Raw genomic sequence first — 27,399 nt, forward strand, 5'->3', positions numbered from 1 at the left:
AATGCATATTGCTTCCTTGCTAGATATGGTTTATTAGTTCTATTTTTGTGGTTTTGGTACATACCTATAATAGTGTGCAGCCACCATTGCATCATACCTTTCTAAAACAGGGTGGTCAATGTTCAGACCATACCTGGTTTTGAACCGTTCCCCACCCTCTTACTATATTGTTTTCAGTTGAAGCAATTGCCAAAATAATGCCTAAAAGGATTTTTTTTCCAGCCTTTGCCTCTTGAGTAACTTCTTTCAGCTTCACAACCCTGTGAAATAAATGCATCGTGTTTTCATAAGACTATATGGTATGTTTGAGATCCAGCTACAGTGGTGACCAATAACTGTTGGAGGATAGTGCCTGAATACCCATTTGGCTATGGAAATGCACTAGATGACCTTGGACAAATCCCATACAACTGTAATGATAGGATTACCTTAGGGTCACCAGAGATTGGTTTCAATTTGAAGGCATGCAACACACCACAACAGTGGTGTGCATGCATTCTCCTGCACCATAGAGCAGCTACCATTTGCTCCTGAATATTGATGAAAACATTAGCAACTGCAGCAGCACAGGACGGTTGCAGATCCTGAAGACCATATGTTTGTGTTATTATTGTCATTAATTGTAAATGTAGAATAAAACAGTAGCAACCTCAGCAAGTCTTATAATCTCTAGAACATATCTGTTTCTATGACAGTTCTTGGTGTTAAACAATATTAATAAAGAATATGACACAATTAGTGAAAGTCTTCTGTTATAGAGCTGCTTGTTCTCCATAGTCTTTCAAGCATGAGTAAATTTTTATTTTTACGATATGTCTTTTGTATTTAAGGAATAAAGAAATGTTGTAGTTGTCATTTAGTTAATTTTCATAATTTTTACTCTTTTATAAGACATTTGCATTTGGTAATTTTATATATTTGTAATTCATGATTTCAATAGTGCACTTTTATGTAGAGTGTCAGATTCTCTGTGCTGCTAGGACTGAGAGCAGAATAGGAGTCATAATTATGATCCTGTTGCTCAATTTGTCCCAGTGATCTACAGTAAGAAATGTGTGTTGTGTCACTGTTTTGTATTACTATCAATATTTCTTGCAGTCTCTTTTGTCTATTTTTTGTCAATGAAAACACTCTATTCATGCTTACTTGATACATCTTTCCTTCTCTGGTTATTTTCAATTGCTGTTAATTGTTAAGATCCTGCTATTAACAGCTGTAGTGTGAAACAGCAGTACATTTTCTGTTTGGTTTTTAAAAAATTGACTATACTTCATCAATTATGTCCTTTAATCTGTGATAATATTGTATACATCTACACTATAGAATGAATGCAGCTTGACACCACTTTAGCCACCATGGGTCAATGCCGTGGAGTAATAAAAGTCACAGTTTTACAAGGTCTTTAGCTTTCCTGCTAAAGAGTGCTGGTGCAGCACCACACTACAAATCCTTGTGTTCCATAGCATCAAGCCAATATGGTGTCAAACTGCCTTAGTTCTATAGTGTAGATGCACCCATTATCAGTATCTGTGCGGTACTATTTTCATGCAGTAGGTGTGTGTTCTGTAGGAATTAGATATAACACATTATTGAAAAAAGCTAACAAGCCTTTGAGGCAGAAAATTTAGAGAAATAAATATCTTACTACAATGTTTAATTCCTTATATATGCTCCTTAACACAGGTTTCTTTAACATTATGAACTGAAGAACTCCTAGCATTTTCCCCCATGTTTCGGGGACTGGTATCACTACATGCAACTTTATTTCACTGAAATTTCCTACAGATTAGAAGCCAATAAATCATGGGCCAGCACTGATCACTGCTTTTAGTAGCACTGCCCCAGCACAATTACAGGTCAAAGGCAATTACAGAATTACAATGCTGTAAATTAGCGCTTGCAGTAGAAAGAGGTTTTTGTTCTTTCATAAACATCCCATGTTACATCAATTAGATAAGCTCTGTGTTATAGCTAAGGCAAATGTGATGGCAGGTGTTTGCGCTAGAAGATCAGAGCTTTGGAAATGGGTTTCAGTCATGGACTTCATAATTGTGCCCAAAATTACCCAACATCAAATAGAACATCATAGTGCTAGCAAAAATCGCAACAAGGAAAGAGTAAGCTGTAAGGTTTTGCACGTAGAAGCAGTTGAGGTAACTTTTAATGATCGTGTCATCCAGTTGCATTAAGTAGAGCTTTATGAAGCATTATATAAAACAGCGTGGTAATTAGCAAATTGGTTAGCAGAACACTTCTAGGTGCTATGTGTATAATTGTCTAGTATATGTGTGCCTGCAAGTCATATGCAGAAAGAAATGGTAACAGCTCAGTCATTTAAGCCAAAAAAGCACACTACCATGAAAGCCCCAGAGAAATTTTAAGTTCATGGGTTCAGTAAGAGTTTATCTAGCAAACGGAATGAAGATTTTATTGATTCTATCTCAGAATAGGTCTATTAAAATGCACATGCAACACCACCACCAGAATTTTATTTCTTACATCTCCTGACTTAATATAGACAAATATATGTTTGATGCTGGAGAGGCAGTGAAATGGGAAGAAGAGACATTTTCCCAAGTACATTTGGCAGCAAACATCCCATTCTATTTACCTGCATATATAGCATGAAAAGAAAAGAAAAACTTAATGATATCAGTTAGAGCTTCCAAATTCTATAAAATGAAAAAAAAACTTGATAACATCATTTGATCGTCAAAAGAAAAAAAACTTAATTGCTAATTAACCAGCAACTAAGGGCCCTTCTACACAGCCCTATATCCCAGAATATCAAGGCAGAAAATCCCATATTATCTGCTTTGAACTGGAATATATGGTAGTGTGGACTGAGATAACCCAGTTCAAAGCAGATATTATGGGATTTTCTGACTTGATATTCTGGGATATAGGGCTGTGTGGAAGGACCTTGAATTTATCTGACCAACATTTTGAACTTTACTGATCATAAAGGACAATATAGTCTGTTGCGTGAGCATGAGCAATACCAATTTCCCATCACAGGACCCAAGAACAACAAACATTCATTGTTGGGATAACAAAAGGCCACAATTGGTTTATTGATTACAAATGAGAAACAGGGTTGGCCGTCATGCATGGATCCTGGATCAGGAATTGGAGCCCACTAGTGCCAATGCCACTTATCCATGCCAGGGGGTGCAGCTGTTAGCCAACTGGCACAATACCGGGATTCTGTTACCACTACATCCCTGCTAAGCCACCGGATGCCCCTCGGAGGGGAGGGGGAGAAATTAAGCAAATCAGATCCAGGACTCATGCCAAATGCCACAAAAAAGATGTTGGGCCTCCCACTCCCCCCTGCCGCCAATGCTGACCCCAATACAACCAACAAACCCCCAGCAGTCCAAACAGTCCACAAAGTGTGCAGTTCAACAGTTCAAACAGTCCCCAAATCAAAATCTGGCTAACAGTATTAAAAAACTCAAAAATCAGAACAGTAAATAAGAAGCAACACTCTGAGACATGGGAACTAGGGGCAGTTAACAAAGAATGCCCCCAGGCAGAAAGTAGCTAGTAGATGTAGCCATTCAATGCAAATTAGGGTGATTAACTGGAACATTTACGCTGGCCTCAAACTGACAAGAGTTCTTCCCTCACCCTGGACTTCCCACAGATATATATAAACATTCCTTGCTTAGTTTTTCCATACCTCACAACCTCTGAGGATGCCTGCCATAGATGTGGGCGAAACGTCAGGAGAGAATACTTCTAGAACATGGCAACACAGCCCAAAAGACATACAACAACCCTGTGATCCCGGCCATGAAAGCCTTCTATAACACAGTCCCCAAAGTGTGCCATCCAATATGTCAATATGGCTAACTCCTGTTGGCCTTCCTGCTTCACTGAAGAACTTTGTTGCCACATGGGTGCTCCATTTGATGTGTTCCTAGTGCCGATAGCAGTCCCATGTGCTGTGCATGTACTTTTTCCCTTCTTTTCTGGAGTAGCAACCCTGTGGCAGAAAGAAAGAGAACACCTTCCAGGAGGAGGCCCAGTCGAATGTACAAGGCATAGGCAGAAGATTTCCAGCACCCCATTTTTTAAATGATGTCCACTGGTACCCCACCTGCAGCAGCTGTGGTAGCCTCTCTTATCCTGAATGAGTGCCTCCCAAATTCAGCATGCGGGAGGCCGAGGGCATAAGGGATCTCTGAAAGACAGTCATGAACTAGTAACTAGTGAGGGGGCTCCCATCTTGGTGTATGAACAGCAGGCAGGGGACTGGGCCTCAGGTGTGTAAGCCAGGGCCTGAACCGGACAGAGCTGCCCCGAATCTAACCTGTAGATGGACTCAGATAAATTGAGAGAAAGGGAGGGAGAGTACAACCTCAAAATCTGTGTGGGATATATTTCAGTACTTCCTGCCAATACATGAAATCATAAGTAAAAGCAAATACTCTGTTCATGTTCGCTATTCCCTCCTCCCAACTCCTACCCAATGCATGGGACAATAAATGGAGTCTTTTCTCCTCATCATAGAAAACCTGAGGACTTTTGTGAACAGCAGATAAGTGAAACTGCAGATATGGGATATGAGGGTCATATTGTGTTTTCTTTCAAACAACTGAACGTGTAACAATGGTGTTAAGTCTGTGATGTGCTGTTATTTATAGTTGTGCATTACTGAATAAACCACTTGGAAGACAAGGGAAAGCAGCAAGGAATATAACTAGCTCAAAAAAAATCTGGTTTTCTGTACATTTTTGTATTAACTGGAAGCATAACATAATTAGATACTCCCCGCGAATCAAGGTACAATGTCCTTCAATGTAGAATGGCAATGATATCTCTCTCGTCAGTGTATTTGATTCCAGAAAGGAATGACTATGACAAAAAGCAACACGATGACTTCGATTTACTGTAACTCAGCACTTTCTTTTTATAGGTGTATGTGGTAATTCAAAATCATTGCCAATTATTTTTTACACTGCTTGGAAAGAAGGGGAAAATATCTCCATGAAGTGAGAATCTTTTTGCCACAGCTATAATTTTTCAGAGCTGTTACACTGAATGAACTAGCTTTTCTTTTCCTAATACTCCGTATAAGCGAAAGGACCTTGCAAATTTCTACAACTTAATTTAAGGGAGTCAATACCCTTCCTAGGAGGACATACATCAAATACTCCTATTTGCATGACCTCTCAAACACACTAGTCTTTCAAGGAGGAAGAAAGGACTATATTTTAATCTTTCTACTATGTATTTTAATATATGTATTTTAATATATGTATTTTAATATATGTATTTTATAGTATTTATCTGGGTGTTTTAAATATTTTGTAGCCCACCTTAAGCCGTAAGTAGAGGCAGGTAGCAAATAAAAATTATGATGATGGAGTGCTGTGTGGTTTCCGGGCTGTATGGCAGTGTTCTAGCATTTTATTTAAAATGGAAACGATACAACACTCCAGTGATTTTGTCCGTGAAAGCCTTCAACAATACATGATGATGATGATGATTGCTCAAATTGAGAAGCCAGCAATCAGCAATTAAATCCCAATCATATATCTGTTGAAGGGGTGCTTCGCTTTTGCTATCTGCCTATCTTGTCATAGCCATTCAGTTGGTATGGCTCTCAATGAGAAATCAAGGGCTTGTGTTGGTCATCTCCAAGTCTTACTCTGGATTATCAGCTATCTCAAAAGACTCCCCAGCCAAGCAGCCAAGGAAAGTCTCCATTCACCTAGTATTTACATACTCCCTTAAAGTTGGATCTACACTGTCATATAAAATCCAGATTAGCTGCTTTGAACTGGATTATATGGCAGTGTAAACTCATGTAATCCAGTTCAAAGCAGATAATCTGGATTATATAGCAGTGTAGATCCAGCCTTAGGGTCCTTCCACACAGCCATATAACCAAGAATATCAAGGCATATAATCCATATTATCTGCTTTGAACTGGATTATTTGAGTCCACACTGCCATATAATCCAGTTCAGTTTGGATTTTATCCAGATGCGTGGAAGGCACCTAAGACTCTTTACACTGCAGCACTCAAATCTAAAGAAATGTTTGTATCTTTTCTTCTTTCATGTAGTTTCTGCCTCCAGAGTTTCATGGCCTCTTTGGCACACCTTTTTGTAGAGCAGTGGTTCTCAACCTGTGGGTCCCCAGGTGTTTTGGCCTACAACTCCCAGAAATCCCACCCAGTTTACTAGCTGTCAGGATTTCTGAGGGTTGAAAGCCAAAACATCTGGGGACCCACAGGTTGAGAATCGCTGTTGTAGAGGTTTCAATGGAGACCAGCAGCTGGTTCTCCATTTCCTTCTGAGACATGGGAGCTGGGAACAGCCCAGTCAGTGCTAGAGGTAAGTCCTCCTCTTCCATAATTGGTTAGAGATTTTAATTCACTTTGTAAGTAACAGAGAAAAAAAGCTGTTCCGTTTATAGGTATCTTTTTGCGTACATCTTTATATGTTTGGTGTGGGAGATGTATTCAACATACAATAATAATACAAATCAATTGGTAGTAATACTTGAAGATTTTATTTCAAAACATTTTATGTATTAAAAGTTTAATACATTGGTATAAGTGTTCAACAATGGAGAAACTGAAGCATAACTCAAATGTGTTCTCTCTTATCAAACAATTGACGAACTTCTCCTTCAGTTTTCTAGTTATACTTGATATGGGCAGATGAAAACCAAGCTGTCTTCTTTAAAAAGGTGTATGATATTGAAAATAAGGAGCAGTGTGAAGAGAGAATGTTAATGACAGCATGAAGAAATAAAATGGAGAATAAAATTGTCTGGCCTTACCAAACTTGTTAAAATTAAGGTAAACTATATGGATGCTTTGTATATATATATATCAGAACTTGGAAGGTACTTTTTATAAATTGACTTTAAAAGCTGTTCGTGACAGTTAAAAGTAAGATGTTCCTTCAAAGTAATTAGCTGTTTTATAGTTGCATTTTTAAAAAATTGTTTTAAAAAATATTCATGTCCTGTAGACATAGCTAAAATGCTGCTTTTCTAGAAATCAGAGTGCATTTTATAGAGCAGCATGGGACATAACTTGAACCATTTTAGAGTTCCTTTGTGAGTCAGGCCATACCAGAAATCAATAAATGCAACTGGAAGCTATATTTCCATTCCAAAAGGACTGCCATTATCCACATTACAGTCATAATGTGATATAGTTATGCTGCAGGTATTGGGAAATTATATTTATCATATTAATTACACATATGTAGTAAAACTCCAAAATTATGTATGATTTAGATGCTGAGAAGTTATGGTAGGCAGAGGGAAAAAATACAAGTGAGCCAGATGTTAAGACTGCTGATGGCTTTTCTAATCACTTGTTCTATCCTGTTGCTATAAAGTAGTCAGTGTAGCTGATATCACTACGGTTTTACTTTGCTCTGTTGTTGCTTGGTGGCATGCAGACTGAATCCTTGATTGATATTGAAAAGACTTAATTCCTTTCAGGTGACAATCTGGGTAAACAGAAGTGGCATGGAAAAGCTCACTAGGCCAATAATGAAGTAGGAAAACACAGCAGGTGTGATAGACCAATCTTTTCTCTCACCTGCAATTTAGTGTCTTGTTTCTGTAGATACTAAATGCACTAATTCAATTTACAACACCACTTGCAATGCTCAGTATCTTGGATGACACCATAAGACAAACTTTTAATGTGGAAACCATTTTATTCATTTTTTTAAAAGATAAACTCTGAAAATGTTCAGCTTCTTGGACTATGCAGCAGTGATAAAATGGGGGTGACCTCTCACATAAAATAGGGTAAGATGCCCTTAAGATTATTTTTCTTGTCTCTGGTCAAAAGAGTTACTACTAAGATGTGCATAGCAAAGGTAGATAACTGGCAAATTTGCTGCTATTGTCTCTATATGGACTGGTGGTGGCTTGGCAGAGTTTCAGTAGGAAATCTTACACAGTCCTTTATAGAGATACCAAACGCCTTTTTCAGTCAAAGATTTGTATAGCATAGGGAAGGGTTAACCGTAATACCCCTGTGGTATTTGTTTTGCTGTCTGTGCCCCTGTTCAAAGGATTTCACCTCACTTTCCGTCCCTGTGATAATTGATTTTGAAAAAATTGGCTTATTTTAGAAACCAGAATTGGTGATAAAGCTTCAGTGCAGACAACTTTTCCCATGATAACTCTTTCAGGAGTGAATTTCCCTTCCAAGGGGTAGATTTCTCTCTGTTTATCTCACCCCTGTTCTTTTAACTATGAGTAATTTGTAAGTCTGGTGTTTGTAACTCTGGGACTGCCTGTACAGTACTTGAAAATTACCCCTCCACTCAGTAGAACTATCTCAGATTTGCCCTTAAGGCTCTAAGAAACTTGTCAGGAATTGAGAAGTATGTGGAAGACCCTGTGGTCATAGACTTCCCCCTGAGAAATAATTATGGTCATCATTTTATCTAGCAAATGTTTTTGAAATGATAGTTAGGATTTATGCATAATGTTTTCTGGGTTATCTCTTTCCAGCTTCTCTGTGTGCTAGAAGGCTCGGCACAATGGGAAGTTAGATTAACTGGCACTCTGTACATTGTAGCATTCTATAAAATAATAGCACTATCTTTTTATGCATGAATGTCCCTTGGGCACTCATTTTTGCATGCAAAACATTCTCAGAGTTAATTAAATGAAGTGCTCTTCTGATTTGTCATGTCTTGATGAGTCGAAATGCTTAAAAATAAATTTTAATAAAGCATTTAAGCAATGTTTTAATCAGCTGAAACTTTAGTTTTTGTTTCATGTGGTGCCTGGCTAGATTTTACTCTGCAAAACCTTTATTGGATGGCGTTATAAACATCACTCCTGAAATCTGCAGTTTAAATATGGATAACACTTATTAACCTGCTCTTAACATGTGGCAATTAGTCAAAGTAATCACTTAAAGGAATGACTTAATTACTGTTAGGCAGAATGGGTGAAAGAGTGCAAATTAGGAGGAAGGCTACAATGTAGCTGTTGATAAGGCACATATTCATGCTTTATTAAAGAGCAAATCCTGTTTGGGATTTACTATTTAATATGTATAAATAATTGTTTTCTGACAGTAAATACCCAAGGGCTGCACGAAATAGCTTAAGTAACTGACAAGTTCCAAGACTGACATTCAAAGCCCTATGTGACATGTGGCAAATAATGACATTCAAAGCCCGGTGTGACATCTGACCTCCATACTTGGGGGAGTGCTTCCTTCTATCTACATCTGCCCAATGACTTAAGTCTTTTGAGGCTCGTCTAATCTGTCTCCTATCAGTGGGAATAATACTTTATGGGAGGGTATTGAAATGGGTTTTCTCAACTGTGGTGCCCCTGTTGCAGAATACTCTCCCCTTTGAAGCCAATTTGCCATAAATACTGGTGTAGTTCTGGTGAGCCCTGCAGCAGGCTAGGGTAACAGTCTTATCGATCAACAGGCAGGTTGTTTGATGCCTCAATCTGGGAAGAGGAAGATATTGCTTTTGAAAAGTAACATTGCAAGCTCTGATTGGGTCATGGTTTTGCCCTTTTAATTTCACACTTCACCAAATGCTCTGATGGAGCTTTCTGCTTAAAATATAACCAAAGTGTGTATAAAAATGTGCAGAATACCATAAAATCCATATAATGGCCATTCTGCACGAAAATATGCATAAAACGAGTATTTCACAATAAAGGGGATATAAAAGGCAGTCTTATATATATTTGTACAATAAAGACAAATTGGGGATTAATCTGGAAATGGAGTGGAACACACTCATATTCTTGATACTGCCATAGATAGGAAGCAGACCAACTTATTCCTTCATAGTGCACAAGAACCAGAGCTCCAGCCAATGATTCATTCTTCTTTGCAGGGAGAATGGTATCAGAGTGGTTTGAATGCAGAGGAGAAGACTAATAAAGACATGCTGGATTCACACTACTGATTCCAAGTGCGGTTTATTCATTTGATTTATTGAGATATTTACATCTAGCTATACATGGTGTGGGAGCCCCAGTGGCAAAGCACTGAGCTGGAGACCGAAAGGTCCCAGGTTCAAACCCCGGGAGCGGCGGGAGCGGCCGCTGTTAGCTCCAGCTCCTGCCAACCTAGCAGTTCGAAAACATGCCAATGTGAGTAGATCAATAGGTACCGCTCCAGCGGGAAGGTAACGGCACTCCATGCAGTCATGCCGGCCACATGACCTTGGAGGTGTCTACGGACAACGCTGGCTCTTCGGCTTAGAAATGGAGATGAGCACCAACCCCCAGAGTCAGACATGACTGGACTTAACGTCAGGGGAAATCTTTACCTTTACTATACATGATGTGAGCTACCCAATTTAAAGATTTTAAGATTTTAAAAAAATGAATCCAAATAATCCAAGCATAGTAAACAGTTAGGAAGCTGAAACTGGTTTATTAGGCTAAAATCACATGTGTATGTAAATCTTGGAATAAGTCAATTAGTCAAACTTTTGGGCATTGGAACAGAAGCATTTAAGTGACTAAATGTCACAGTTGAAAGACAGTTTCTCAGTGAACTGCTGCTCCTTTATTAATGACTTAGATGAAGAGTTAGAAAGCATGATCATCAAGTTTGCAGACGACACCAAATTGGGAGGGACAGTCAATACTCCAGAAGACAGGAGCAGAATTCAAATGATCTTAACACATTAGAGAGATGGGCTTGAAACTAACAAAATGAAGTTCAACACGGACAAATGCAAAAGACTCAACTTAGGCAGAAAAAATGAAATGCAAAGATACAGAATTGGCCTGGCTCGACAGTAGTACATGTGATCTTGGAGTCTCATGGACAACAAGTTAAATATGAGCCTACAATGTGATTTGGTGGCAAAATAAAGCCAATGGGATTTTGGCCTGCATAAATAGGAATATAGTGTCTAGATCCAGGGAAGTCGTACTACCCCTCTATTCCGCCTTGGTCAGACCACACCTGGAATCACACTGTGTCCAATTCTGGGCACTGCAATTGAAAGGAGATGTTGACAAGCTGGAAAGCGTCCAGAGGAGGGTGACTAAAATGATTAAGGGTCTGGAGAACAAGCCCTATGAGGAGCGGCTTAAAGAGCTGGGCATGTTTAGCCTGCAGAAGAGAAGGCTGAGAGGAGACATGATAGCCATGTATAAATATTTGAGGGGAAGTCATGGGGAGGAGGGAGCAACCTTGTTTTCTGCTGCCCTGGAAACTAGGACACGGAACAATGGCTTCAAACTACAGGAAAAGAGATTCCACCTGAACATTAGGAAGAACTTCCTCACTGTGTGAGCTGTTCGGCAGTGAAACACTCTGCCCAGAGTGTGGTGAGGGCTCCTTCTTTGGAGGCTTTTAAGCAGAGGCTGGTTGGCCATCTGTCAGGGGTGCTTTGAATGTGATTTTTCTGCTTCTTGGCAGGGGGTTGGACTGGATGGCCCATGAGGTCACTTCAAACTCATTGATTCTATGATTGATTCTATGATTCCTGATGGAGGACAAATGAGTCGGCCTCTTCTTGCTTTTAACTGCTGACTCATGGTGACCCTATGAATGAGAGATCTCCAAGTCACCCTATAATCAACAGCCCTACTCTTCCAGGCTTAGGGTAGCTATACAACCTTGGAGTCTCATCTATTTTATTTTGGATTGCCTCATCATAGGGTTTTGTGGTAAGAAGCATTCAAAAGGGGTTTGCCATGCCTTCTTCTGTGCCATAGGGTTAGCTGTAGCATTGCTGCCATTGTCTTTGAGAGATCCTCAGCCATTGTTTCTGCTCGCTCCTGCTGCTACCCAGTAATTGTTTGGCACATTTAGTTTGGCTTTTCAACCAAGGTCTGCCTAGCATGGGAGAGCTTACCAGCAGCACTATCTTCTAGAACAGTGGTTCTCAACCTGTGAGTCCCCAGGTGTATTGGCCTTCAACTCCCAGAAATCCCACCCAGTTTACTAGCTGTTAGGATTTCTGGGAGTTGAAGGACAAAACATCTGGGGACTCACAGGTTGAAAACCACTGTTCTAGAAGGCTTCTTGCCTCACAGAAGCCCTCTAGGAGATACGAATTCTCAGAAGTGTGCAGAAAATATTCTTCTTCAAAGGAGCGTTGTGTGGTTTCTGGGATGTATGCTAATGGATGGATTCCACTCAAACGCTTGCAAATCAGGCTCACTAAATGCACCCTTCACACTTGGTTAATAGACATTAGTTCTTTACTCCATCCTGGATGTTCTACAGGTATATATACTCCACTTGCTTTATAATCTGAAGATGCCAGCCACAGATGCAGATGAAATATCAGGAGCAAATGCTGCTAGAACAGAGCCACATAGCCTAGAAGCCATACAACATCCAGTAATTCAGGCCATGAAAGCCTTCCACAATACATTCCCCTTCAAGGTTTCAAGCCATTTTTGATTTGGAGTAGAATTCAGAATAGGGATCATTATTTTTAACCTTAGCAAAGTTCCTTTTTCTTAGATAATGCACATGGGCCTTAGATTAATATATTTATTTCATGGGTTTTTTTTGTAGAAGGTCACTGTTAGGTCTCTGTGAGTATACAAATGTACACATACATACAAACATTAATAAGAAAACCAGCAATGGATGTACCTATAGTGTCAGTCCATTTGGGGCATAGAGTCTTTCAATTAAATTAATTTTGTCAAATGAAAGGATGATCCAAGATTGGCACACAGTGGGATGGGAGGACACATCCTTCCACTCAGTTTTGAAGGAAGATGTGTCACTTTCTTCAGAAATATACAATTTACTTCAACTTCTTGTCACATCTTCAGATTGATGAGCTGGCAAGAAATGCACAAGGTTCCTGTCAGTTCTCAGCTTGCTATTAAAGGTGATTCATTATTTTAATGTGATGGTACCAACTGGTCACAATAATTGAGAATTAAGAAATAATTTCACTTGGTTTCATTTCTCTTTCATCTTCTCTCATTCTGTTTGCATTTATTTGCACAAGTATATACATGCAATGAGGTGTAATATCAGTCTCCAGTCTATATAGGAATAACATTTACACCCTTCTCTCTGTGTTGTTGTTGTTGTCATCATCATCAATATTCTGGAATGAGAGAGCCAAGCAGAGAAATACAGATATATGCCTGGAATACATGTTAGTCTGCATCTCAAGATTCCATCAAGGATTTTATTTCACACTGTTTTGAGCCATTGTTTGTAGCTGCTGAGTGACACATGGTTAGGAATATATTCATCTTGAGTCCCTTGCTGGTGTGAATTATATTAAACATTTATGTATTGTCCACCCTGCACCTGGCATACTTTGTCATCCTTCTGTTATTTTCCAGTCGCCCATGTTTCAAATGTATGCAGCTGAAAATAGTGGTAGATCAATAAATTGATTTACAATAATCCAAGTTCTCATGCAATTCACATTATTGTAATGTTTTAGGAGTCATGTTCAAATATACAGATACAAAATTAATTCTATTGTGTGGTAGCTTTTATTCTACCTTTTTAACTTTGAAAAAGCGAGTCTGAACTATACCTGAATGAGTAAGCTTGGAGCAATGGGGGGATTGCATATAAGCATGCACCATGTTCAGAGAAGGCAATCAGTGAAGCATCAGAGCAGAGCTGGCCCTAAGTATTTTTCAAGTGTAGGTGAACAGAATTTTGCCCCCCCCCAAAAAAAAATCACTGAAAAATAAAAGCATTGGATAAGCGAAAATGTTGGATAATAAGGAGGGATTAAGGAAATGCCTATTAAACATCAAATTATATTAAGATTTTTACAAATTAAGCACCAAAACATCATGTTTTACAACAAATCAACAGAAAAAGCAGTCTCGACTGCACCCCCGTATGTTTGGTGCCGGAAGCGGCCGCTTAATTCGCCTCATTGTTGGACCGGCTCTGCATCAGAGTTGGAAAAAGATACATTACCCCCACTCCCCCAGAACTAAAAGATGATTAAAGGGTTAGAAGGCCAGTCACTGCCAATATCAAACTATATCAATTGCAGGGAGCATAAGAAACAAACTGCTGTTTTCCCATTCCTCCGCCACCTTATGGCTTCAAAGTTGTACATAGCACACAGCTTCTGTGTGATGAAGGTATTTAAAACATAATGCCAATAGAAATTGAAGGCACTGGGTGCTTGCCTGAGTCTTCTCTGCATTTTTGTTGCAGCTGTATATCTTTAGTAATGTAAAGAACTGGGAATGACTTCAGAGCACTTTACACCTTAAAAACACTCCACAGAAACTAGAGTGGGGAAATAAATCTCAGATTTATAATATATTTTTGTATGCTTAAAAGCATAATTATTGATTAAGTATCTTGTTATAAATGGACTAGGATTGAAATGCATGTTTCAAATCTCCTCCTTCTCACACTTTTACTAATAAATATCCACAATCCATCAGATGTATTTATTGATCCCCTAACATTGCATATGAAACTATTTATGAACATTCTGCTTCAGCAAAACCACATGTGATGTTCTCTGTGTGTGCTCTGTTTATATTTTTTGCTAGATGCAGTATTAAGGTTATTGCTGTGGCTTCTAAGTGTACTTTGAAGCAGGGGAGGGAAGTAATCATTGCAATGACATTTATAGAAAAGCAATTTGGCTACACCTGTGAGCAAAACTGCTACAGTGGCATTTACATAAGGTCGTTCTACCGCATAGCCACGAAATGCAAACAAGAAGGGTATCTGGGAGATTTATTTATCAAGAATAATCCAGCCATGTGTTTTAATGAAGATATACCCATCATGAAGTATTGTTCCACATAATTGAAATCATGCCTTTGACGCTCTGTGGCTTGCAAAGTGAACCCAAGTAGGACACTGTTTTCAAATGATCCACATTCACTGAGAATAAAAAGCTGCACTAATTTATTTTGGAAAAACACCTTTGTTTGGGCAGAATTCTCATGAAGATTTACTACACAATGTTGACTTAAATAGATGCAGAATACTTTTGTTGCTTCAGTTGGTGATCATTACATACAGCTAACTATTGTTCCAATAAGAGAAGCAACAATTGTTCTAATAAGAATTGAATTCAAGAGTTAGAGGTAGTATAGAACAACAGCTAGAATGATCAATTAAATACAGTGGGCCTCTCCAATTCTGGGTTCAGTCCCAGGGCCCACTACGGATGTGAAAACAATGGATAATCACATCTCATATTGGAGTGTTGTGTGGTTTCTGGGCTGTGTGGCTATATTCTAGCAGGATTTTCTCCTGCCGTTTTGCCTGCAGGTATGGCTGGCCTATTCAGAGGATCTGATGGTCGTAAAGCAACTGGAATACATATATCTGTGAAATGTCCAGGGTGGCAGAAAAGAACCATTGTCTGTTGAACAAGTATAAAGAGTGGAATCAGCAAACTAGATTTGAATGTGTTGTGTGGGATTTCATGTGTTGAGTGTGATCCATCCATTAGCATGTGAGTAAACATAGTCAATTAGTGAAGGCATCTGAAAAGAAGTAGCCTGGCCTTTGTTCCCTTTGAATTGTTTGCTGCCTGGAGACATCTTTTGTCTGGGTGGTGTTCACTGGTCCTTGATTACTTACTGCTTAAAGTCCTATGTCAGGGTGGTGTTCATTAGTCACAGTCTTGATTCTAGTGTTTTTAAATACTGGTAGACAAATTTTGTTCATTTCCATGGTTTCTTCCTTTCTGTTGATATTGGTCATGTGCTAGTGGATTTCACTTGCTTCTCTGTGTAGTGTGACATAGTGGTTGTCAGAGTGGTCCAGAATTTCGGTATTCTCAAATAATATTCTGTGCCCAGCTTAGTTTATCATGTGTTTGGCTGTTGCTCATTTTTTACTTCCTGAGATAAAGGCTTCCTGAGATTGAAAGAGAGCAGTGCAAAATATTTCTGAGTATCAGAAATTTCAATAGAAAATGCTGCTAGAACATGGCCATACAACCTGAAAACAACACAACATCCCAGTGATTTTGGATGTGAAAGCCTTAGACTACTCATCCCATATTATTAAATAGCAGCAATGTGAAAGCACATGCTTCACCATGTTAATGTTCATGTTACTGCCATTTATTGATATGGGGCATGTCAATTCATGGTGTTGGAAACCACAGATCTGCACTCCACAAATCTGTAAGGCCTACTGTATGAACTTAGCCTTGAATTCAACCATTATTTTTGGCCTCCTCTCTTAGCCCTGCAGGACCATGCATGGTATTTTTATCTTCTTGGAGAGTACATTTGAAAAGCTCTTAGCCAAATGCTGAGACTGTTAACCTTTGTTATTCTGTTATTCTGTGTTACTCTCTTTTAATAGTGTCATGGACTTTATCTCGAGAAGTAAGTACCAATACACACCAGAGAAAAGTCTCAAAAAGCTAAGGCCTGGGGCAGTAGGAAAATTGAGTGTCAGAAATTGGATTGGATCCCAATTTATTTTGTTTAGAGCAGACTAATAAAAATAATTGGGTAATGACACATACAAGTCCTATTTCAGTGAATTTACTCAAACTGGATACAATCTACTGACTCATGGAAGTTTTGAATATTAGAAGGTCTGAACCTTCTTTATCAGTTCATGAACTTTCTAAGATCCCAACTTGAGACATCAACAACTAGTGGGATAAAATTAATATCAAAACAAAATGACTCCTTTAAAATCTTAGTACTGGAGACATAATGTGACCAATTGTCAATCAAGTCATTTCATAAAATGTTTAATTGGTCTCTTTGCTCCTCAACAGCACTGAAAAAACTTGATGGAACAAGAGTATCCCACAACACAATGTGTCAAATTGAAAGGTATAGGATATGTTTTTTAAACATATATACAGGGTGTTTGAAAAAGATCTCCCTATTCACCATTTAAATTAAATGGTGAATAGGGAGTTCTTTTTCAAACATCCTATATATTAATCAAAGTACAGTACCCGAATACATTATGAGACAAGATATGCTTCCTTGCACTATTTTGAGAAGGAGAAACTGGTACACTAAAACATTCCTTACTAATGTTAATATAAGTGCACTTTTGACAGGTATTTATGAATACTTAAGCAATAAATCACATGAAAAAACCTATAATTCTCACAAAGTTGCAAAGCCAGAAAAAGACAGCCATGTTAAAAATTAATTTAGAGAAAATTGCAAGAAGTTAAATGCAGCATGACACATTTGGAATAAACTTTCCCCCTTTGTTTTATTTTTTATTTGTTTATTGTTTATTGGAGACATTTTGCTTTGAAATGAATTGAATTATATTTATTCATTTATGGCATAATCTCTAGAGGAAAAATATGAAATCATTTTTCTTGTTGCTGAACATATTTCAAAATTGCACAGAGTTCTGAGTTTCATGTAAGTTTTTAAAAATAGAATAAGAAATCTTGAAAATAATCTTTTGTTTTGTTTTTGGAGAAAAAAAGCACATTATTTTGTACCACCAGCAAAAAGGCCAAAAAGTTGGTATAGTTTTGAATATATTGACATTAGCGGAAGGGGAGAGAGAGATTAAAGGGAAATCATCCAAAGAAATAAATATGACATTGCCAATAAAGAGCACAGAATAAATGGTCAAAGTGTGTAAGTGCTTTGCAATTATAAACCCGTGAGATTTGAGGATATAGAGTATTGACAACCCCCCTTGTAAAATTGTACTTAGACAGTTGTTAATATTACTATTTTAAAAGTGCCTCAGCAATTCAAGCAACCCTTATTGAATAAAATGAATGTTGTACTTACCAATCAGTATAAATATTACAGCTCTCAGTGTTTCTAAGTGAAGTAATTAATGCTGTCTAAAGCAGTTAAATTTATAAGGGCACAAAATTGCACTTAAGAGGAGGTAAAATCGAATCAAACTAATATCCAGATTTTGATAGTTCAAAATGTCTAGTTCAACCCTAAATTCAGAGGCCAATGAAACAAAATAAAATGGAGGGCTGGAAATGGTTGTGAAAAGGACGCCAAACATTCAGTGCTTCATTTCCTGTTATTGAGATCTTGGCTTTTCTCTGTCTTTTTTAAATCTTAAATTATTAAGATCAACTTCAGGGCTTGATCCCTGATCCTCTCCCAGAAGTTGGATGTATGTTATTACTGTATCTTGTAGTTATATGAAATCTATGGTAGCAAAAAATAAAAGAAAAAGGCAACACCACACTCACTCTTATCTACGGAACTATAGCTTGAAAGATCTTTCCATAAATTGCACATTGAGTTATTCCAGGAGGTTTCCCAGAACACTGTTTGCCTTGTACTTCACAGTCTGCGTTTAGGTTGAAATAGTCTGGTTTAAAAAAAAACGAATGGAGAAAAGACCAGGTTAAGAACAAGGAGTGTGATTTCAAACCCTGCTGGTTTTGGAGGATTATAACATCCCTGCGTCTCTCTGCAGCTTGAGATGGGATGCAACATCTTTAAAACAAGAGATAAAACACTATTGAAAGCCATACAATATACACACAGCTATAATACAAGTTAAAATCCACAAATGAATTGTGGATTAAAATTCACAATTTGAAATTGGTCAGGTAGGTAAAGGTTAATGTGTGATCATGGGCTAGTTAAACACAGCCCCAGAAACCCTGTGATAGATTTACCATAGGGTCTTAGGGTTTGCCTTAAGTTTAAAATGATTTGAAGATATGCAACAAGAAAATCATAATGTGTAATGTTACAAGTTCAAATTGGGAAACTATTAGTAATCACATAACAGCCTTGCAGTGGGCTGAGTTACAAGTAATGTAATTCTGAGTTACGCCCCCAAACTCTTATTTGTCTATTGGGTTGGGTTTTTGTTGTTTTGTGCTGTTGTCAAAATATTGTGCCAAAATCACAAATATTTAAATAGATAAGTGGATAAATAAACATATTTTGCCATCAAGAGCTTCTGTTTCAGATACGGCATTGACACAGATTATTTGAAACTGTCCTTGATAATTTATTGAGCAGCTCAGTTAAAAATACAGGGAAGTGAAATAAACTAGCACGGCATATGGGATACTTTATTACGCGCACAATTAACCTTAGTGTGCTGTCTTTATATAACTGCATTTAAACATTCAGTGAGTCAAATTGGTTTAATTGTTAATGCATAAATCAGTGCTATGTGTTATGGTATCCTACATTTATGTATACTGTCATTTCACCTCTATCATTTTAATGGCAGCTAATGCCAGCAATGTTTGTTTTCAGATGCGGTAGTAGATTATTGCAAATTCTATTTAAGCCAGCATTGTGTAGAAAGCTATCATAATAAAGACATAGTATGATATTGGAATAAATTTCCAATACTTTACCAGAAATATAGGGTTTGGGAAGACTCCTTTTTTTGGTCCAAAATTCCAAGAAGTTCACGAAATCGCCCGAATCACCCAATATCCATATTAGTTGAGGATTCTGAGAGTTGCAGTTCTAACATTTTTGAGCCTTGAACGAATACCATGTAATTCCAAAGTCTTGCTGTTGTAATGGAGGAGAACAACGTATGTTTCCTCTTTCCATGCTATTCTCCTCTTTCTCATAGGATTAGCTGAGGAGGATGTGGGCATCATTACTTATTGTGCTGATGAATAACTTTCATTTTAAGTTACTCTTTTATAAACAATTATTGTGGAGAGAAGAACAAATAAGAATGTTTCTTCTCTTTGCCCAGGAGTACATGTAAAGCATGAGTACGTTTTTTGTTCTTGTTGTATAATATTGCAAAAACAAAGCTTTGTCAAACCTCTTTCAGCACATATCAAAGGAGGGAATATTTTTGAGATTTCTTAGCAAAAACTATTGTTAATTCCATGAAATAATCGGACAGTGAAGAAGAAATTGTGGGAATGCCATGTAAGAGAGATATTATGTAAGATGCACTATGTTTTTAATGAATGTATCACATTTCATCAGTTAGTACATTTTTAAAAAACAATCAGATACTTGTTGGATATTTATTGGAGTAAACAGATTCTCGTGATATAGACCTTTGCATTCACTTGTGCTATTTCAAGAATTTGTGTTCCAACTTTTCTTCCCTTTTCTATATAGTTTCAGAACAAGAACATGCACATCTCTTGGCCACAGTTCTGCAACTCAGTTATATCCAAAAAAATGCCAGGGCTGGCTCTGGGTAGAGAAGATTCAAAAGAGGTAGGGGCTAACTTTGTAAGTCTACTGTTTGGAGAAGTAAGTCTGCTGACTCTGGATAATGTTGTTCCATTCTTAGCCACCATTAAGTCTAATACCCAATTTCCCACAAACTTGTCTAATCTTTTAAAAGACCTTTTGTGGTAGTGGCCACCACACTATCCTGAATATCCCATGGTGATAAATTCTACAAGTCAATTGTCTTCTTTATTAAAAAAAAATGAACACATGATCCATAAAGAACTAATTATTTGTCAATAAAAGGGGGAAGCATTACTACAGCCATTAGCCACCACTGGCACATGAGAAGCTGAACATTTACAAATATTTCAATAGCCTTTAACTATACAATGTAAGACTCCTGTTCCTACCAGGGCTTCTTGCGCTGTTCAATGCACTACTACTATAGAAGATGGGCTAGAAGGATTTGGCATACCCACCTTGAGCGGAAAACACTAGAGCAGGTTGCCCTTTTTAACAGAGTATCATTTGCTAAGAAATGTACTGCTAATATATTTTGCAACTTGCTGTTGAATGGTTTATTAATGTAAGCTTCTTTGGGTGAGGGAGTAGCAGCTGCCTTGTTTTATGTGCTGAATTATCCTGTGTCAAAACAGCATAGTTACAAGGCTGAGGTTGGACAAAAAAGAATAGAAAAGATTCATAATCCATATTTGAGGCTGATTTGATATCCATCATATCATAAAATAATGATCTAAAAAAGAGTGAATCAAAATAATTATTCTTTTCCTCTGAAAACATTAAAACTTGGATGCTGACTTTCTCATTTAGAAGACCCAGAAGGAGAGTATTTTAGAGGACTATTTTTATGATAAACCTAGATTTGACTATAGCTTGTAATTAAGGATCCACTTAAAAACTTGTCTCTTATTATAATGGGCCTTTGGTATCCACTGGGGTTCCATTGAACGATACCCCCTTCCCTGTGGATATCAAAATCCATGGGTGCTCAAGTCCCATTGTATTCAATGATATAATACATTGATGTTCCTTATGTAAAATGACAAACCAACAGTTTGGATATATACTTTTGGAATATTTTCAAGCCATTCATGATTAATTCAATTGATACGATTAGCTAACTATAATGCTGTATATACCTGTGTATGCTAAGGGTCTAAAATTATGTATTTTTATATATGTACATAAGTCAAGAATATTTCCTATTCCCTTGGTAATATTGTCTGCTCCTTTTCTTTGGATAACTAAATTATATTTCTAAATGCTTGGTTTTAAGTTGCTACAATATTACAAATTTAGAAATTTTTTTGTGGAGTATAATTCTTATGGGGATAATGCCCTTATCCCCATCTCAACACCTTGGGTCAAAGCCTTGCATGAAATCTTACTATGAAACCAAATTCACGAGCTCATGTGAATTTGAGTGTAATCCTTTCTAAAGCTGCATACTGTTAGCAGGCAGAGCTGAGAGCAATTGTAGATTGTATCAGATCTACTATTTTTCTGTCTTCTTTTTGTGCACACTTTCTCTCTGTCTCTCTCTCTTACACACACACACAGTCTTACACAAACTCTTTGTTAGATCTTCTTTCTCTCTCTTTCACTAGCATGTTCTCCACTCCCAGTTGGCAAATTGCTTCCTTCCATGTGAACAATACAAAGAAATACTATCTAAATCAGTGTTTCTCAAACTGTGTTCCTCCAGGTGTTTTGGACTTCAGCTTCCAAAAATCCTAGCCAGTGTACCAGCTGCTAGGAATTTGTGGGAGCTGAAATCCAAAACAACTGGAGGAGAAACTCTGCTCTAAATGACTCAGTCCAACCTGAAAACATAAATTTCCATGGTCAGGTGGCCACTTGATGTGTGGACAAAATGCTTTTCAGTCCCAGTATAGTAACTACTGGGATCCTAGTTCTGTGTTTAGAATGCAGTATTCTTATCACTGAATTTCTTCAGTTGTGCTAGATTGTATAAATACTTCCATCTGGAATAAACAGTAGTGATGGTACAGTGATTAAGAGCTAGTAAAAAGCAGAAATCAGGTAAGGAACTATTTGTGCTACTACTACGTGGGAATCATGCAGTTTTCCTGAACGTGTGGAAATGCTACTCATGATTAGCTATTCTGGACTTAAAGCCCTACAACACCTGAAAGGTCTCATGATTCCTGCCCTTAACTTATAAAGTTCAGAAAAGATTTATAAATGTTACTATTCAAGAGAGTCACGGTCATGCTGACAAGCTGAATGTACCTTTCTGGTCAGTATATATGCATGTGGTTTTTATAGGGAAGTAACTATGGCGGGGGGAAGGGGATGAGGGACAGACAAATTGCTTCTTCGAAAGAGTAATTGTAGTAACTTAAGACCTCAGCTGAATGTTTGGAGAGTTTTGGCATCCAAAAAAGATGGGCAGGCAAAGTGACCAAATGAAAACAAGCACGCCAAATATAAGAGTTCTAGATATGGATATTTTTAATGTGTTGCACTGCAATGTTAGAAATGTGGAGACATACGAAACATTTAATTTGAATCCTTATTCGCCTCTCTTTATGGTTGAGACAGAGTGTAACTCAGTGAGTTTCCATGGTCAACCGGGGCTTAGAACCCTGGTCTTCAGAATAATAGTCCAGTGCCCAAACTACTAACCAAGATGGCTCATTAGCATCACTGCACTAGGAGTAGTTGTTTCTACATTGCGTCTCCAGGATTTCCTTACCATTGGGATTGCAATACTCTTTAACAAATGGAAAGTAGCATTTTGCCCACTCTAGGTTTACATATTAAAAATTCACATAAATGGAATAAATCAAGAACCATCCCTATGACTTAGAAAGCATCTTTCAGGAATAACTCTAAGGCTGATTGGTACAGTTGTCTGATTTCATCAGTATTACTTGTAGCTCATCTGCTGGCAGCTCTTGTTTCCCTGTGTATCAGGACATCCCTCAGAGCAAGGCTGACTATTTTCTGAAACAGATATCCAACACTTTTTAAAATATTAATTGAAATATTGTAGTGACAAGTCAAAGCATGTGAAAAGCCTAGAAAAGCTGGGCCTGACCACTCAGGGGAATCAAGGGGAATGAGAGAGGAGATTGTAGTAAAAAAAAAAAAGTCTAACTGCATTCAAAACAGTGAGAGGGGAGGGGAGTTGTTAAGATCTGAAATCAACACAGAATTTATTCACATGGTGTTCTTTCTAGCACTGAAGTCTTTGAAATACTTCTTAGTTTTCCATAGCTCTATGTGCATATTAGAGGTTTCCTGTGCATACCCCAAATGTTGAGTAGGAACATTTATGGCTCAGTACAAAATGCAAGTACAAGATCCTGCAAGGCAGACTCCAGCAATACATGGAGCTAGGGTTGCCAGATGTCCAAGCTGGGTTCAGAAAAGGCAGAGGAACAAGAGACTAAATTGCCAATATCTGCTGGATAATGGAGGAAGCCAGGGAGTTTCAGAAAAACATCTACTTCTGCTTTATTGACTATTCTAAAGCCTTCAACTGTGTGGATCATAATAAACTATGGCTTGTTCTTGGTGGTATAGGGATACCAAGTCACCTTGTCTGTCTCCTGAGAAATCTGTATAAAGACCAAGTAGCCACAGTAAGAACAGACCACAGAACAACAGACTGGTTCAAGATTGGGAAAGGAGTACAGCAGGGCTGCTTACTTTCACCCTCCCTATTCAGCTTGTACGCAGAACACATCATGCGACATGTGGGGCTTGAGGAATCCAAGGCCAGAGTTAAAATTGCTGGAAAAAACATTAACAACCTTGGGTATGCAGATGATACCACTCTGATGGCCAAAAGCAAGGAGGAGCTGAGGAGCCTTATCACCAAAGTGGAAGAAGAAAGTGCAAAAGCTGGGTTGCAGTTAAACGTCAAGAAAACCAAGATCATGGCAAGCAGACCGATTGACAACTGGCAAATAGAGGGAGAAAACGTAGAGGCAATGACAGACTTTATATTTCTAGGCACGAAGATCACTGCAGATGCAGACTGCAGCCAGGAAATCAAAAGACGTTTACTTCTCGGGAGGAGAGCAATGGCCAACCTTGACAAAATAGTGAAGAGCAGAGACATCACACTGGCAACAAAGGTCCGCATAGTGAAAGCAATGGAATTCTCCATAGTAACCTATGGATGCGAGACCTGGACCATAAGGAAGGCCGAGCGAAGGAAGATAGACGCTTTTGAACTCTGGTGCTGGAGGAAAATCCTGAGAGTACCTTGGACCGCAAGAAGATCCAACCAGTCCATCCTCCAGGAAATAATGCCCGGCTGTTTACTGGAGGGAAGGATATTAGAGGCAAAGCTGAAGTATTTTGGCCACATCATGAGGTGACAGGAAAGCTTGGAAAAGATCATGATGCTGGGGAAAATGGAAGGAAAAAGGAAGAGAGGCCGACCAAGGGCAAGATGGATGGACAGTATCCTTGAAGTGACTGGCTTGACCTTGAAGGAACTGGGGGCGGTGATGGCGGACAGGGAGCTCTGGCATGGACTGGTCCATGAGGTCACGAAGAGTCGGAGATGACTGAATGAGTGAGACAATGACAAAATGCAAAAAAGGACAAATTAAATAGGTTCTTTTGGTACCATCTACTAATTAAAAAGCCAGATTTTTAGTGAGGAAAATAACATGTTAATTATGTTGGAAAGTTTTGATCAACATTATTAAACTTACTCTCACACAAATAATTTGTTAAGGTTGGACATGTGCATTATTTCACTTGCTTGAATAAATTTAGTACAATTTGATGCTGAAATTCAGTGCTAGAAATAGTTACATGCCTGCAGCCAATTCAAACAGTTTCTTTGTTTTGTTTTGCTTTGTTTTGATTAGCGGAAAGCTGTCAAGCTTTAAATAGTCATGCAAATATTTACTATTTACCTTCGCTGTTTTACACTGCATATTTATTTAACTGAAATCTGATACTTGATTTCAGTATCCACACTTGTATTTAGCAGTTGAATGTTTTAGATATGTGACAGCAAATACATTTGGGTGTTGAGAGATCTTAACAGTTTGTGTGCAGTAGGAGTTGACATGCAGTGGTATTACAATTTTCCAGTTGGCATGCCATTATTCTAAGTATTTCACTGTAGTTGACAACTGACAGTTTGGTAGCATTTAACACTGGAAGTTCAGTAATACTTGGGAAATTAAAATATTTATGTCATCTAATCATGAATTGAAAAATGACTTAATCAGATTCAAAGTTCATAGCATAAGATTATTTCATGTGAAGGAAACCAAACAATAAAAACAAATTTTACATTTGCATGTGAAATAATAATTTCAGCCTTTTCTCATAAACAAGTCCCCTAAGTCTTTCACCTCCATATACCTAAATATTGTTTTTAAATGTGATACCCTTATTTTCTTGAATATGGACATGACAGTACTGAAATAAATAACATCAACATGAAACATCTCTATAAGAAGCTCAGGGACAAGAAGTCAACAGATAGGAAGGATCCTTTCCACTTTTAAAGAATTATTTTGCAAACTGGAAACTAGCCTCGAGAGCCATAAGAGAATCTTGGAAATGTGTTCTACCTTTCTCTCTACTTTCTGGCAGAGACTTCTCTTTCTGTTCCCTTGACAGCCTTAGCCATAGTTTAGTGGCCCTCATTTATCATGTATGCAGCAACCATAATAATTGCTAACATAAATTACAGGTAGAATTTCCATCACAACATGAAAGTCAAGTTAGGGTTTTAAAGCAGATTTGCCAACCCTTAAGTAGAATACTGTCATTTATGGTAAACCTAGACACCATGTTATACAAGAATTTGAAGGAATTAAATCCCTCCACAATAAAACTCATTGCTTGATGTTTTGCGAATCACTAAATCTCAAACCTTAGTCTACTTCAAAGGGTTGTTGTGAGGATAAAATAGGGTCGGGTATATTCCACCTCAAGGGAGGATTAAAAGCATGGAAATGATTGGGTTGCTGTATGTCTTTCGGGCTGTGTGGCCAAGTTCCAGAAGTATTCTCTCCTGATGTTTCGCCCACATCTATGGCAGGCATCCTCAGAGGTTGTGAGGTATGGAAATGATTTGTGCTTCTGACTTTTTTAACAATCCAGGAGATTTTTACTGCTAAATCTGAGACCACAAGGAAAACAAAATAGCTGGCCACAAGGAGCAGGCAGTGGTACTGAGTTCCTGCCAGTGTTCTTCTTTGCTCGTCACAAAAAACTTACTAAAGAAAGTTTACTTTTTAAAACTACAGAATTTAGAACGTCCACTCAGCACCATGGACAGGGCATTATTAACATGGTGGTCTGCTCAGTGTCCCAGCTGCCTAAACCGCATGCACCTCTAGCCTTCTGGGTTTGTCCCTATCTATTGAGTAAAATGTGTGATCAGTCCTTGATCAGCCTCCATTCTTCTTCTTTGTTGTATTTCTTATTTCCAAACTACTGAAAACATTCTTCTGCTCATTGGCATATGAAGAGGAGGAGAATTAGATAACGATACCATTATTCCCTCTGATTAAAATCAGATACCCATATCCAGGCTCTGTTTACTCGACTAGCCCAGTTACCATCTTTGGCAATAATCATCTTATATACCCCAATGAATCCTGTTGGCTCAGGAAAAAGTGATGTTTCTGTTTGATGTTTTGTTTTATGTTGATATGATTTATTTGATAGGTTTTGTCATATTTCAATTTTAGATGTTAAGTTATGATTTGTTTTTATTGGTTGGGTCATTATTTTTTGCTTTTATGTATGTATTGGTTATTGTATTTAGGCATTGAATGTTTGCCTTTTTGTGATTGGAATCCGCCCTGAGTCTCATTATTATTACCATCGTCATTATTATTATTATTATTTCCTTTTTTCCATTTATTCTTGTGTTTGTTTTTAATTTATACTGACAATTTTGAAATTATATCAATACATTCGAATTAACATGGTAAATTTTATGGATATTGGTGGATTTTTGTTCTTTTTTGATAATGCATTTTCTTTTTTGCAATACTTAAATTAATGTAATATCTCTAAGAGACATGTTTTGTTCAGTATAAAGCATTCCATGTACTATATACTTACAGCATAAATAAATAGCATATACATCAACTGGTCTTTAATTCACCCATTTTCCCCTCTGCAGCTGAAACGTGGTACAAGTATAAGTAGTGATGAAGTTCATATGTGGATGGCTGCTTTTAATTAAGCCTTGACATTATTCTGCACTGGGTACATAGAAATTGCCTTCCCATCAAAAAAAGCAGCAGCACATTTCAATAAATTAAAGTTTTATGTTTGCTTCAAATTAAGGAG

General features: G+C 37.8%; 1 protein-coding gene across 8 annotated transcripts in view; it reads left to right on the forward strand.

Moving 5' to 3' along the window:
- znf385d (zinc finger protein 385D) overlaps nucleotides 1-27,399 on the forward strand; it is a 506,886-nt gene that overhangs the window by 330,429 nt on the left and 149,058 nt on the right. For 5 of the 8 annotated variants that reach the window (XM_062984389.1, XM_062984388.1, XM_062984387.1 and 2 more), the window contains one exon: nucleotides 20,008-20,124. The exons of 2 other annotated variants lie outside the window; for them this stretch is intronic. In XM_062984389.1, the coding sequence (XP_062840459.1) occupies nucleotides 20,008-20,124 (117 nt within the window). The remainder of the gene's footprint in view (nucleotides 1-20,007; nucleotides 20,125-27,399) is intronic. One more of the 8 variants, XM_062984391.1, reaches the window with a different exon arrangement.

The sequence above is a fragment of the Anolis carolinensis genome, chromosome 6, assembly GCF_035594765.1.
Source record: "Anolis carolinensis isolate JA03-04 chromosome 6, rAnoCar3.1.pri, whole genome shotgun sequence".
NCBI lineage: Eukaryota > Metazoa > Chordata > Lepidosauria > Squamata > Dactyloidae > Anolis > Anolis carolinensis.